Raw genomic sequence first — 15,602 nt, 5'->3', positions numbered from 1 at the left:
ACACCCTCCCCATCAGCTCAACTCATAGAAAAACAGATTTAAAATCTCGAACTAGCGTCAGCACTACAAACCCTCAAAGGATCTGCCCCAGGACTCAACAGAATCTCCTACCAAATGATTAAAAATAGCTCCAATACTACAAAAAACAGAATAACAGCCACAAGCCTCACATACCACAAGCCTTCAAAACTAGCCTTATAATTCCTGTCCTGAAGCCAAAAAGTGACAAAACTCAAACCACCTCCTACAGACCCATCTCCCTCAACTGTTGCCTAGCAAAAACACTAGATAAGATCATAGCCAAACGACTTTGCTGGTTTGCAACTTACAACAATCTGCTAAATAAAAACCAATTTGGATTTAAAAAAGGCAAATCGACTTCGGACAGTCTACTTTACGTAGACTATCTCAATCGAAGTCACACCAGCACAGCTCACTCGTCACTCTTGATTTTTCAAAAGCCTTCGACTGAGTAGGTGTGCATTCCATAATCGACCAACTTCAGGAATGGAAAACAGGGCCGAAAATAATAAATTACGTCCGAAATTTTATGCCTAATAGAAAAATAGTAATTCGTGTCGGTCAACACAGATCCAACACACTACCATTATTCAATGGAATCCCTCAAGGATCCCCAATCTCCGTTATACTATTCCTCATAGCCTTTAATAAATTTTCCGATATAATATCCTTACACAAGGAAATCAAATTTAATGCATACGCTGATGACTATTTTCTTATAATCAACTTTAATAAAAAGAAAAATATTAACTTTAACCTAGGAAACCTCCTAAATGACATAGAGAACCGGGGTTCATATTCCGGGGCATCCCTATCCCTTTCAAAGTGCCAACACCTCCACATTTGCAAAAAGCACAACTGCACTTGTGTCGTTACATTCAATAGCATAAAAATCCCCACAGTTAGCTCGTTAAAAATATTAGGAATAAATATAGGCAGCAAATACAAATGGAACACACACATAGATAAACTTATACCTGCACTCCATAAAAAACTAAATATAATAAAATGCCTCTCAAGTCTCAAATTTAACTGCAGCACATACACATTAATCAACGTGGTAAAAGCTACTATTGTTGCAAAAATAGAATACGGACTTTTCCTATACGGACACGCACCCAAAACCACACTCAACAAATTAAAACCGCCCCTAAACTCCGCTATTCGCCTAGCTCTCGGAGCCTTTCGTTCTACTCCAACACATAACCTCCTACAAGAAGCCAATAGAATTAAAACGAGATCTACAAATAGCCAAACTAAGTAAAAACCTCATTTATTCCAAAGACACGCCAATTCACAAATTCGTAAAACAAAGTAAACTTAAAAAGAAATCTCCACCAATTATAGACCATATAATGAACCTCTGCCAGCAATTTCATCTACCTTTTGAACCTCAAAAACAAAAACAAACTCAAGCCACCCTGGGACCTTCAATAGCATAAAAATCCCCACAGTTAGCTCGTTAAAAATATTAGGAATAAATATAGGCAGCAAATACAAATGGAACACACACATAGATAAACTTATACCTGCACTCCATAAAAAACTAAATATAATAAAATGTCTCTCAAGTCTCAAATTTAACTGCAGCACATACACATTAATCAACGTGGTAAAAGCTACTATTGTTGCAAAAATAGAATACGGACTTTTCCTATACGGACACGCACCCAAAACCACACTCAACAAATTAAAACCGCCCCTAAACTCCGCTATTCGCCTAGCTCTCGGAGCCTTTCGTTCTACTCCAACACATAACCTCCTACAAGAAGCCAATAGAATTAAAACGAGATCTACAAATAGCCAAACTAAGTAAAAACCTCATTTATTCCAAAGACACGCCAATTCACAAATTCGTAAAACAAAGTAAACTTAAAAAGAAATCTCCACCAATTATAGACCATATAATGAACCTCTGCCAGCAATTTCATCTACCTTTTGAACCTCAAAAACAAAAACAAACTCAAGCCACAAAGTAAACTTAAAAAGAAATCTCCACCAATTATAGACCATATAATGAACCTCTGCCAGCAATTTCATCTACCTTTTGAACCTCAAAAACAAAAACAAACTCAAGCCACCCTGGGACCTACCCAACCTTATAGACACATCCATACGACTACATAAAAAAAGCAACACACCCAAAGAAATATACCAGAAAATATACGAAGACATAAAATCAAACCTTAAATCACACAACTTTATATTTACTGACGGATCAAAAATAACCGACATTATAACATACGCCATTACAACGGAAACAAGCATCCTAAAATGTGGAATCCTACCACCATACTCATCTGTTTTAACAGCCGAAATCATCGCCATTCTCGAAGCTATCAAAATTATAAAAAACAAAAGAGGCAAATATGTAATCTGCTCAGACTCCCTCGCAGCAATAGACTCAATTAAAAATACAAACAATAATAAAATTTATCCAAATAAAATAAGATCATTAATAACACAGTTAGCCCCAAATATAAAATTCCTGGCCATGCTGGCATTGCGGGAATCAAACTAGCAGATCAAGCAGCAAAGTCGACCAACAAAAGCCCACTAATCTTTACACCCAATATAAATCCTACAGATATAAAAAGACAACTTAAAACCGAACTCAAGGCAAGACAAAGTCAAAACTTAATACACTGTAGCCAATGGTACCAATCCATCAACACCAATAGCCACCATATTAGCGAACATTTTAAACAAACCCACCAAAACTGCAATAGACTCGACCAAACCAAAATTACCCGACTACGTCTAGGACACACCAGTCTCACCCACCAACACTATCTGAACCAAACTCCAACACCACCTTGCCCTTTCTGTCAAGGCAACCTCTCCCTACACCACATACTCAACACATGTCCACCTCTCTTGCAAACAAAAAAAAATATCTTCCAGAACTCCAACCCGCTACATATCCTTAATGACCTAAACCCAGAAAACATTGAAAAAATACTACTTTTCCTTAAATCAACACAATTATACCACAAAATCTAAATACAAACATTTAAGAAGACTAGTTGCCTAATTTTAAGAAAAATAATGTACAGAATACATAAATAACGGTTAAATATTAAGTTAAGACACAACATGTATATATATCATCCCTTAAGACTTAAGCACCAACAACTCACTTCGGCCACAGTAGCCAGCGCTAAATCATTAAGCTAGTCTAGTTTTGTAAACTTTTCTACCTTTAATAATAATAATAATAATAATATCTTATAGCTGCCATATAACTGAACGATCGGAAATGACCCAATTTTGTGTTTTCAGATTCTATTTTTGGTATGGTATTTGGTAGAAATACCAACTTTGGTATTCTTGAAGATAGAAGCTTGGGACGTTTTTAGGTATTTTATTGTAATAATTTATCCGCCCGAAGTTAGCATTCCTTTCTTGTTTCATATGAATTTAACTAATTTGCTCCTAAAATATTTTGGACTCGAAACTGCAAGTCTTTTGGGCTTGAAACTCGAAACCCTTTGAAATTGGAAGGGTTATTCTAGTTTAAAATAATAAAATTTAAATGTACAGCTACGCTCAATTTTTCTTTAATCGCCAAACATTTTCGATTCAGAAAAAAATCTCAACGCATAATTTCAACTGCTTCATAATCTTTAGGCTCCATTGAACTAATTTCCAGAACAAACATAGGTTCCATCACCTACAGTTTCTGCGGTACACCTAAGAAAAGAAATTCATCAAATTTTGCTATAAATTGAATTATGTAGGCCGTGTTATTGCACTGACCATCATCGTTTTTAGTACAAATCATTTTTGAAATGTATGTGTACTAGAGGTCTGCAGGAATAGATTCTTATTGCCTCAGCCATAGAATACATCCGAATGGAATAGAATGAATGAGTGCAAGAGACACAACAAATTGAGTAAGAGGGAGTGAGAGAGTGAGAGAGCATTCTAACTCATGGGCATTCTCTTGCTTTGAAACCGAGTGAATTGGGGTGGGAAGTAAAAAGAGTGCTTTTTAACACACTCTATGAATTCATTTATTTTCTTTTGTTGAACAAAACGCTTATTTAATACTTCTTTAATACTGAGGGAATTGACCGAAAGGTGAATTTTAATGAAAGTGTTTTTTACTTATGGCTTTAACTGTTATTATTATTTTCTGTTTAGTTTTCTTAAGTTTTTCCAAATTAAATTATTTTACAACATTTTTTTAGCGGCAAAATTGTGTTGAATAATTATTTATTAATAAATATTGAAAATATTTTTACATTCTTATAAGTAAAATATGTAAAATAAAATATACAACATATATTGAATATTTCTGAAAAAAAAAAACAATGATTTGCTTTCACTTTAGAATTATTTTATTATCAGCGTCTAAAAATACAGGCAAATATGCATAGTTGTATCGAACACTCTAGAATGCATTCGAAACTATTCGAATGCGAACTGTAACTCTAACTCATTCAATTCGGGTTTCATCCCTCGAATGTTGTGCAAGTGAGACCTATACAGTCGCACTCACTCATTCATTACTTTTCGTCTCAGCATTCTATCTTACTCAATTCATTTTCAAGGTTGTGCATTTGAATGTCGTTTTTTAGCTATTCATGCAGACTGCTAATGTGTACCACCTCAAATTAAACAAGAAAAGAAAGCTAACTTCGGACAAGTAACAAAGTTATTTTTAATCGTTATCGGCCAATCGTTATGAAAGGTCGGATCAACTGACCAAAAATAGAATCTGTACGAATTTCCAACTATCTATCTTTAAAAACACGAAAATTGGATCATTTCATACTGTTCAGTTATATAGCCGCTATGGGATAGCTTTCGTACAAAATCTGAACTATCTCACTTTAAAACAAGAAAGGAAAGCTAACTTCGGGCGGAGCCGAAGTTTATATACCCTTGCAGTTAAAACCGGATATATATCGCAAACATCGGATACAGTTGGCCGATCCTTATGATTAGATCATAATAAAACCAATTAACTAAAATAAAAAATCTAAAAAAAGTCCCAAACTTCTATCTTCAAAAATACCAAAGTTGGTATTTCTACCAAAAAACATTTCCGATCGTTCAGTTATATGGCAGCTATAGGATATAGTTGGCCGATCCTTATGAAATTGGATTATAGGATTATAGTAGGTCGGATTATCTGACCAAAAATATAATCAGTACTAAGTTCCAGCTTTCTATCTTCAAAAACACGAAAGTTGGGTAATTTCCGAACAATCACTTATATGACAGCTATAGGATATAACTCTCTAACTCTAAAAACACCAAAGTTATACCATTTGCGATCAATCAGTTATATGGCAGCTATAGGATATAGACTTATATACTTATATACTTATATACTTATATACTTATATACTTATATACTTATATACTTATATACTTATATACTTATATACTTATATACTTATATACTTATATACTTATATACTTATATACTTATATACTTATATACTTATATACTTATATACTTATATACTTATATACTTATATACTTATATACTTATATACTTATATACTTATATACTTATATACTTATATACTTATATACTTATATACTTATATACTTATATACTTATATACTTATATACTTATATACTTATATACTTATATACTTATATACTTATATACTTATATACTTATATACTTATATACTTATATACTTATATACTTATATACTTATATACTTATATACTTATATACTTATATACTTATGTACTTATATACTTATATACTTATATACCGTTCCGACTTATATACTGCGTGCAAAGGAAAGAAGGGTTTGTGCAAAGTTTCAAGACGATAGCTTTAAAACTGAGAAACTAGTTCGCGTAGAAACAGACAGACAGACGGACAGACGGACATGCTCATATCAACTCAGGAGGTGATCCTGATCAAGAATATATATACTTTATAGGGTCGGAGATGTCTCCTTCACTGCGTTGCACACTTTTGACCAAAATTATTATACCCTCTGCAACGGTATAAAAACCAAAGTTGTACCATTTCCGATTAATGACAATATGACAGCTATAGGATATAGTCAGCCGATCCCGGCCGATCCGACTTCTATACTGTGTGCAAAGGAAGGAAGGGTGTGTGCAAAGTTTGAAGTCGATATCTTTTAAACTGAGAGTTTGCGTAGAAACAGACAGACAGCCGGTTAGACGGACATGCTCATATCAACTCAGGAGGTGATCCTGATCAAGAATATATGTACTTTATAGGTTCGGAGATGTCTCCTTTACTGAGTTGCACACTTTTAACCAAAATTACAATCCTCTTCAAGGGTACAAAAATTCCTATAAAATGAAAGCTATCTAACAGGTAAATTTTGCCGGTTTTTCAGATAACCTTGAGAACTATTTAACTGAGACATTCTACAACGTGACAACAATTGCACCCCACGACTGGAAATCATACGAAAAGATGCGTTACTTGGCTAACAAGGTGTTACTTTTAAGTCCCATTGATGATCATCTTCCCAACCAGATCATAGACCAAGTAATCTGAGTGCCATCATCACGAATAGCTTTATATAGACCCTTTTGATCCATTTTTCATTTTGCAGGGTATAGATGTGCTAAAAATTATGCGAAATATACACACCTTTGCCTCCTCGTATGCGTATAACATGAATCTACAACTTTTTGTAGAAATGCAAAGCAATGGCAAACACCTGGAAATCATAAGTACACGGCACGTTTCGAACTCGGTTCAGACACACGGCACTGGTATCATTAACACCACCGTCAACTTTATATACCAGTTCTTACGACAAAAGTTCTACACGTTCTCCACTTTCTTGCATGATGAGCAGATCAAGTCGCGATTATTAAAAGAACTACGCTTTCACTTGGCAAACAAGCATGGTGAAAAATATCACTCCTATCCATATGAAAGATCTGAGAACATTCTTAAAAAGATAAAAAAACTAGGTCTTTCTACCAACGGAGAGACCTACATGGACCTTTTTCGAAAAGTTATTACACAAGTCGGTGAGTAAAATAGAAAAAAAATATATATATTTTAAGCTGGTACTCTTACAACAAGTACAATATTAAATTTTAGTCGAACGAGTATATGTGAAAGGAACGAGAACAAAGGTTCCAGAATATTATACCCTTGCAGAGGGTCTTATAATTTTGGTCAAAAGTGTGCAACGTAGTGAAGGAGACATCTCCGACCCTATAAAGTATATATATTCTTGATCAGGATCACCTTTTGAGTTGATATGAGCATGTCCGTCTGTCTGTCCGTCTGTCTCTTTCTACGCAAACTTGTCTCTTAGTTTTAAAGCTACCGACTTAAAACTTTGCAGACACCCTTCTTTCCTAATATAAGTCGGAACGACCTGGATCGGCCGACTATAGGTGATGTATATTTATTTTGGTTCCCTACAATTTTTTTTGGGCCAGTTTTTTAAAACAATTTCAATCAAGTGGCCACCTTTATTAGCAATTACTAATAATAATTACACAGCCACACAAAAAAAAATATTTTTTCGGGTCTGGAGGTCGGACCATGTTTACTATATGTTTTCGGGGTTGCTGAATCCAAATCCGAGGTCCGAAAACCCCTAGCACGTCAGGGTTCTGACATAACCTCAAAAAACCTCATACAAAATTATATTCGAGCCCGGAGGTCAGACCATGTTTATTATATGTTTTCGGGGTCGCTGAATCCGAATTCGAGGTCTAAAAAAATCCATAATGTCAGGGTTACGACATAACCTCACGACAGTTATGGACATAACCATAACTTCTGGGCTCAGATCACGTTTACCCCAAAAACATATGGTAATTATGGTTTAAGCCCATGGAACTCGGAAAAGAAACATTTTGTCTAGTTTTTGAGGCTATGTCGTAACCCTGACATTCTGGAGTTTTTTAGACCTCGAATTCGGATTCAGCGACCCCGAAAACATATAATAAACATGGTCTGACCCCCGGACTCGAATATAATTTTGTATGAGGTTTTTTGAGGTTATGTCAGAACCCGGCCGTGCTAGGGTTTTTAGGACCTCGGATTTGGATTCAGCGACCCCGAAAACAAATAGTAAACATGGTCTGACCTCCGGACCCGAAAGGATATTTTTTTTTTGGTGGCTGGTTGTGGCGACGATGCGGGGGGCAGTCACTGACCTCCCGAATCCACTTGAGCCGCTGGGGCTCCTTGTGATAACGCATAGGCAAGAGGTCTTGCAAAGGAATCAGCGGCGCAATTTCCCACGTGGTCCCTATGTCCGGGCACCTATATGAGGTGAATGTCATGTTGCCCCGCCATCTCGTTGGGAGATCTGCAACAGCCATTCACTGTCCTAAAGTTGGATGAAAATCCCTGAGATGGAAATAAAAGTAGTTTCTTGTATGATATCAAGTGCTGAGATCTAAGTGCTTTCATGATACCTATTACTTCAGCTTGGAACACACTGCTGTAGTCGGAGAGTCTGAAGCACTCATTTAGACACAGCCGCTCGCAGTGAAAATAGCCTCCCACCTGGCCAACTTGGATCCATCCGTGTATATATGAAGGGAACCCGCTGTTATTTTTGAAGCCCATTCCACCCTCGATGGAATGGAGGCCTTATAGTTTAAGGTGGGATGATCCACGGATATAAAGTAGTCCGTAGCCCCCATAGGCGTGAAACGGTATAAATCCAACTTGGTGTGACAATAGTTAGTCCTTTTCTATAGACCCGCCTCGCGTAGCCTGATTGCAAATAGCGTGGCTATCTTGACTCCCAATATCTCTACAGGCAGTAGTTCGAGTATGAAGTCTAGGACATCAGTTGGTGTGGTACAAAGGCTGGCTGCAATGCAAACCGCCGCCATCCTTTGCGTTTTCATAAACCTTTCCCTAAATATGGAGTTTATTAGGGCAGGCCACCAGACCGCTTCCTTGTAGAAGAGGATAAGTCATAAGACCGCTGTATCTTAATATATACAGCCATCTTAATATTTTTGGAGATATACCCCATTTAAGCCCCATGTCCTTGCGGCAAGTATAGATCGCGATAGCCATTTTGTTTGCTTTATCCTAGCGTAATTCTTTGGTACTAGGCGTTAGTACTGAGGGTAAGAGTTTCCCCTGATAGTTGAACCTCCTTGCGGAACGCCTCTCCTGACGAATCTTTAAATAGACTATCATCAGAAATAAGTCTGAATACTGTGTCACTAATTGCCTATTCGACGAACGGGGTGATCTCATGGAGAGGCGACTCCGTGTATCGGCCCTTTCTATACGCATACTAAGATGAATGTGGAGGCTAATAAGCCTCTCCAATGTCTCGAAGAGGAAGGACGACAGATTTATTGGTCTGAAGCCCTTAGGAAAGCAGTGCGATGGGTATGAAGACAACCTTCGTCCGCAACCACGTCTCCGGCACCATACCTGTCCTGGTGTGAAGATTTTTCTAATCCATAACCATAGATTGGCCCGGTTTTGGTTAGTTGTGGCTTGAAACTGTTTTTCGCCCAACTGAGATTCCTATTACTTAAGAGGTATTCGTGTCGTTCTGCGTGCCTGGCAGAGTGCCTGGCAGATCCTCCTGCCGAGACGTGAAGGGCCTTGCCGATCCCCCTCCCGAGACGTGGAGTGCCCGGCAGATCTCCGTGCCGAGAAGTGACAGGCCTGCCCTCTGCCGAGACGTGAAGTAAAGCCACTTCTATGTTTGCTTTACTACCATAGTTTTAGGCCCTTTTTTTAAGGACTTGCTACTGCCCGATCTACTTTTGGAACAGGCCCTATTGAATGCCCCGGCCCAGGCCGCCGTTAGCGTGCCCACCATGGCGTCAAGGCCTTCCTTGTCGTTAACGTGTCTTGTTGGATGCTCCCCGAATGATCTGTCTAGCTTCTTCCTGTAGAGCTCCCAGTTTGCCTTCCTAGACTTGCGTACTACTAGCTGAGTGAAGTTCTTGAAATTGACCACTACTTCTATGTATCGGTTCTCCGAGAAGAAGCGCTTCTCTAGGACTCTCCATCTAACAACCCTGTCTGCTAGAGAGTCTGAGTAAAGACTGTTCTGTTCTTGACGATAAATGTTGGTCCTATGACCCAGATGATTTGAGCTTAGGATAAAATCGAAAATTGACTCACCTATCTCGATAGTGGCAGCGCTGATGATGATGGGCGTTGGCATCGCACCCTATAATAAGTTCAATCTTATGCTTCCCGCTGTCTTCCACCAGCTGTTTGAGTAGGGGGTGCGGGGAAAGGGCATCCTGGCACGCACGACGAGCATACCCTTAGAGGTCCCTTTGGTCTCTGTATTGCTGCGGCTACATAATCTTTATTGCTGAAATTAGGTAGCAAAAAGGTTCTTCTTTGCGAGTATGCAGGTTCTTCTTGCCTTTTACCTGTTGTATCGGCCTTACAGAGCCTATACTTCAATGCCCCCCACCCAAGAATCCTTTCTCCAAGGATCCAGGGTACCTGGGGGGTGGAGTAGAAGGGCAGCTGACGCCGCCTTACTGTGTTGGAGGCTTATCTGCAAGATTGTCAGATAAATCCTTGAGATTCTCCACCACAGTCACATGTTTAAATCCGTACTTTATCCGGTGCCCCGACTTCTCCAGGATCTTCGCGGTCTCCTTATTCAGCGTGAGGACAACCTGCCGGCGCAGTCCTACCTCCTCCTCCACCTCTTCCTCCTCAGTCCGCCGTGGGAAGCGTCGGGTTGTACATCTTTAGCATTGCCAGGATGGTGTTAGGATCAGCCGGCTTTTCGGTGAGCCATACTCGCGCCCTCGGCTTGCTTGGAATCTCAGCCCAGTCAACCGCCGCCAGCTTTGCACCAGGGTACCCTTCAGTGCACCGCTCTTCAGCATCTCCTCCATGAAGCTGGAATTCTTTTTCTTCGCTTGGAGCGCTCCTCCTTCTGTAAACCTCTACCTATTCGCACTTTACGCGATCTCCTTGGTAGAGCCTACTCTAGCCTTCTTCTTCGGCTCCAGCCTTACTCCCGTCTTTGCCAGCTCAAAGTTGGGCAGGATCTCCCTTGCCCACCTTATGATCCTGGCCTGGTCCGGGTTGGCCTCTGCCGATTGCTTCGCCTTCATGAGAACGATGGCTGCCCTCCTCCTGTCTTTGTAGGAGCCTTATCGCTTCGTTGAGTGAGACGTTGCCGGACCAGGGTTTTTCTTAGGGCCCCGCAGGTTGATATAGAGGTTGACCCTGGGGTCTTTCTCTCCTCGCCGTTTGGTAGTCCCATGGCTCGCCCCGCTTTGCCCCTCTGTAGGGAGCTTCTCCATTCCAGCACCTCTCAGCTTTTGAGGGCCTTGAGTTTGTCATGTCGTTGACCACACTTCCGGACTTTTTTAGGGAGTTCCGTTCTCCAATTTGATTTTTGTTTGACATTTTTGAATTCATGTTTGGAATCACGAGCAGGCGGGAAGGGGCTCGTTCATCATGACGTAGCCCACATGTCACAATAAGCCTGGTTAAAACTGGGACTTCAGCTGGTCCCCCAGAGCTGGTCAGCTGGTCCTCCTATATGCTGTTCCACCTTGGATTGGGGTGATTTAAGGATGGGAGTGTTCTTCTCCCCGCCCGACTACATTTAGCTAGCATCTTTGGCGGAGACATGACCTTACCGCAATCTGTTACCTGCCGACCTCACGTGGAAAGTATAGTCGCACTACCAGCGGTGTACGCAGTTACGGCACGCAATTGCTTGTCAGTAAGGAAAGCCTGGAGGTCCCCTAACGCCCCTGGCCTTAACAAAGAAAACCAGTTTTTTTTTGGTTCAAAATTAGCTTTATCCATTAATCAGTAATCAATTTTACAGCAATCTACATTAAGAGCAACAGTTTGACATTGTTTTGATTGACTTATGACATGGTTCGTTGTTTTAATGAAACACAGTTTTTTACGGTGGTTCCTTTAAATTTCGGCCTTAAAACGCACCAATAACGCTATATAATATTCACTTTTTATAGTACATCCTTTCTCCTTTCCCATCCTGAAATACCGAGGCCATTACCTTTTCAGCCGATTATTGTGCTTTCAGGCGCTCTGGAAGAGGTTTTGATTCCGGAGTGAAGGGATGGATCCATGTTTCATCCATCTTCACATGTCGACGCAAAAATGTCGTTTTTTTACGTTTAAACATGACCAAAAACTGCTCAGAATCATAAACATGTTCTTGTTTGGTCAACAGTGAGCATTTTGAACAATTTTCTCATAGTCAAATGCTCATGCAATATAAAGCAAACACGTTCTTGATATCTTTACGATATCACCTAATTCATGAAACACTCTTTTTGCATCATCGGTGACTCTAAAACAGTGGTCGGCACCCCAATACATTGATATGATTTTAACGCATTAGTGTTAGTAACGAATAGCAGAAAGTAGGCTGTGAGCATGACGTTTCACACATTTATACTGTGTGTGTGTGGCAGAGCACTGGCAGAGAAATTTCCTATGCCCTCGGGATAGGGCCGTGCCGACCACTGCTCTAAAACCATGTTTGAAGTCAGCAAAGCAACGTTTTAATGTTGTTTCTGATGGGTTGCAATAACACTTTTTAAGCCATTGCTTCGCTTCAACAGAATTTTTTCTCATCAAGTAGCAGTAAAATTTAAGTCATGAATTCTTTTGAAAATATCCAAAGTAGCGTCACAGTCGGGTATTGCCATATCTACGGATTTTAAATATATTACCACGGAAATTTTATGTATATTTTAAACCAAGCGCCAATTGGACTATTCCATCGCAAAAGTGTATTTCATAAAATAAACTTGTACCTAGAATCCGCCAGCTTCAAGTTATTTGAGACTTGCTAATTGGCGACGTCTAAACTAACGCTGGATTGAAGGTCGGTAATCGCAGGCGTCACGATCGTCTAACGATGAGCAGTGTAGTCAGAAACTTGTTACTGCAGACAGAGTCCTACCTAGATGGGTAGAGCGTCACAGCCACGATCCGTCGCCGCTTGGGATTTTACTGGAGGATACGCAGAGTCCGTATCCGCAAAACTGCTAGAGGAAACTTGACTGATAGAAGAAACGGGATCCAAAAAATCTAATGAGTTGTGGTGCCTTCGTCCCAAATAGGAAGCGGTAACGGCGGCAACGTCCGGATTTTACCACTACGTTTGATCCTATTTAGTAGTAGGTCTCCCACTCATTACCGTCGAGTGGCCGGCCAGAAAAGTGGAGCGAAGGATTAGATCCTCTTCGATGATAAACCTCGCTTCTCTTTCCAAGTCATTAGAGTTAATTCGTTACTCGCTTTTCAGCTCCGCGAGATCCAGTTCGTCCAACTCCATATGCGAGGACTTAAAATCTTCCACCAGTCCTTTCAGTTCCTCTAGCCGAACGGTAACCATTGCATCTGAAGTTATTTAACGTTCACGTTCTTTAGAGACTGGCGCATATTTTCAAATTCTCAAACATGACGACTGCGCTTTGGCATAAATACGTCATCCTGCTCGAAAAACAACTTCCACAGAGTCCCAGTACAAATTCATATTTATACCCTTGCAGAGGGTATTATAATTTTGTCCAAAAGTGTGCAACGCAGTGAAGGAAACATCTCCGACTCTATAAAGTATGGTATAAATATTTTTGATCAGGATCACCTCCTGCGTTGATATGAGCATGTCCGTCTGTCCGTGTGTCTGTCCGTCTGTTTGTCCGTCTGTCTGTCTGTTTCTACGCGAACTAGTCTCTCAGTTTTAAAGCTATCGACTTAAAACTTTGCACACACCCTTCTTTTCTATGCACGCAGTATATAAGTTGGAACTACCGGGATCGGCCGACTTTATCCTATAGCTGCCATATAACTGATTAATCGCAAATGGTATAACTAGAGAAGAGAAATAAATTTTTCAAATAACTTTGGAATTGCCGAAAAATTAGGGAGAAAATTCGAGGTTTCCAAAGATAAGTTAAAAATCTATGAAAAGGTTTGCACAGAGCCCTGGCGCAGTATTTTAGCACACATCTTGGTACTCCATCGAGGCCTGGCGAATAAACCGGTTTGACCCTTAGTAGATCAGATAATGAGGTATTCCCGGGAAAAAACTGGCAGAAAATAAGATTTTCTGATTGAATTTTGTATGCGTAAGGCTAATCTGTCGTTTTAGGCGAAGAATAGTTGCTTGGAAAAATACTGCGAATAGACTGGCAATGGCGTGATCAGAGGTAACAGAGGAATTTTCAAACATAAGCAGAGGTGGAAAAGATACATGTTTACGCTTAATGTTTACAAACTGCTTCCGATCCTGAGTAAATCGTATCCGGCAGCGGCGAATGTAATACCTATAACATTCAACATTTTGCACAGTAAAATTGGACCGAGCTAGTAGATATCTTGAAAAATTTATACTACTGCAGGTTTTTTTTTTATATTTAAATAAGAGCCTGTTTTTAGTATATTTTAATTTCATGAGACACCTTGTAATCCAAGGAGGATTTGATAAAGCGGACGGATATTTCCATGACACATATGAGTCAAAAAATGTATTTAAGGTACGGTAAAATTTTTCTAAGGTGACGTTTACATCGGTGCATGCCAGAATATCGGACCAATCATATGTATCGATAAGGCTATTAAGTTTGTGAAAATCAGCTTTACGGAAGCATCGAATCTTATCTGGAGACATCTGATCGATACCAGGAATGGTTTTGATTGGGACCCCCAGCGTGGGGTGATATGGGGTTGAAAGGGGGGAAAGCTCTGAAGAGAGCGGTACCATCAGGATCAGATACAAAACATAAGTCTAAAAGCCGACCTAACAAATTTCTAACATGATTAATTTGACCTAGTGAGAAGATAGTGAGTTATCGACATTAGACCACTTTAATTCTGGGATATTAAAGTCACCCAGATCTATAAGCTGGTTACGTTCGGTCATAAGTTTAAAAACGGGTTGTATAGCGGAAAAAGGATGCCAGTATGTGGGTGGTTCAGACGAAGGCGGTATATACAAACATTTAATGTGTAAAGATACAAAGAATAAAGCAGTTTTTTAATGCAAATAAATTCTATGCCACCAAACTCTTGTAATTTCACCTCTTCAGAAGTAAGTTGGTAGTCTACCGAAATGAGGACTTTACCCCCCACCCTTTGCAAAGATCGATCACGTCTAAAAGTGGTACACTTACTTGGAAAAACTTCGGAGCTAAAGATTTCCGGCTTTACCCAAGTTTCTGTTAAGGATATAATTTGGGTTGCAATGAGAGAACTATCAGAATATAGTTTAAGGAGTTTGCTACGTTCCCCCTAGTATTCTGATAGGTAAGTGACGGTATTAGTTTTATGGATTAGTGGACTAAGAAGAGGTGGAAGGATTGTCAGTGGTTCTAATATGGGGAAGTTTCACTCTCACTGGTTTTAAAACTTGTTTCTTTACGGTAATTTTCTTGGACGAAAATGTTCTCTGCGCAAAAACTGGGTAAAAAAATCGTCTTGAACATCAGCGCGGGCACACGAATCTTGAAAGAAGGCGTGCGGCTTATATAATTTTATTTATATTTAGCTATGTCCACCTTTATATCGGCTTTATTTTTGGCGTTGATAAAAGCAGAAATAATTATCTCTGAAGTATCGGGGTCAAGCCGAGAAACAAATAT

The 15,602-nt window shown here is 39.5% G+C and overlaps 1 protein-coding gene across 6 annotated transcripts in view; it reads left to right on the top strand.

Annotated features, from left to right (window-relative positions):
* The window catches only part of SWIP (strumpellin and WASH-interacting protein), a 41,038-nt gene that overhangs the window by 18,626 nt on the left and 6,810 nt on the right, over window positions 1-15,602 (top strand). For 5 of the 6 annotated variants that reach the window (XM_043211279.2, XM_043211276.2, XM_043211277.2 and 2 more), the window contains 2 exons: window positions 6,371-6,525; window positions 6,593-7,019. The exons of the other annotated variant lie outside the window; for it this stretch is intronic. In XM_043211279.2, coding sequence (XP_043067214.1) covers window positions 6,371-6,525; window positions 6,593-7,019 — 582 coding nt within the window. The remainder of the gene's footprint in view (window positions 1-6,370; window positions 6,526-6,592; window positions 7,020-15,602) is intronic. 6 annotated transcript variants of the gene reach the window in all.

The sequence above is a fragment of the Drosophila bipectinata genome, chromosome XR (genome assembly GCF_030179905.1).
Source record: "Drosophila bipectinata strain 14024-0381.07 chromosome XR, DbipHiC1v2, whole genome shotgun sequence".
NCBI classification, from domain to species: domain Eukaryota; kingdom Metazoa; phylum Arthropoda; class Insecta; order Diptera; family Drosophilidae; genus Drosophila; species Drosophila bipectinata.
This window is presented reverse-complemented; position numbering and strand designations above follow the sequence as displayed.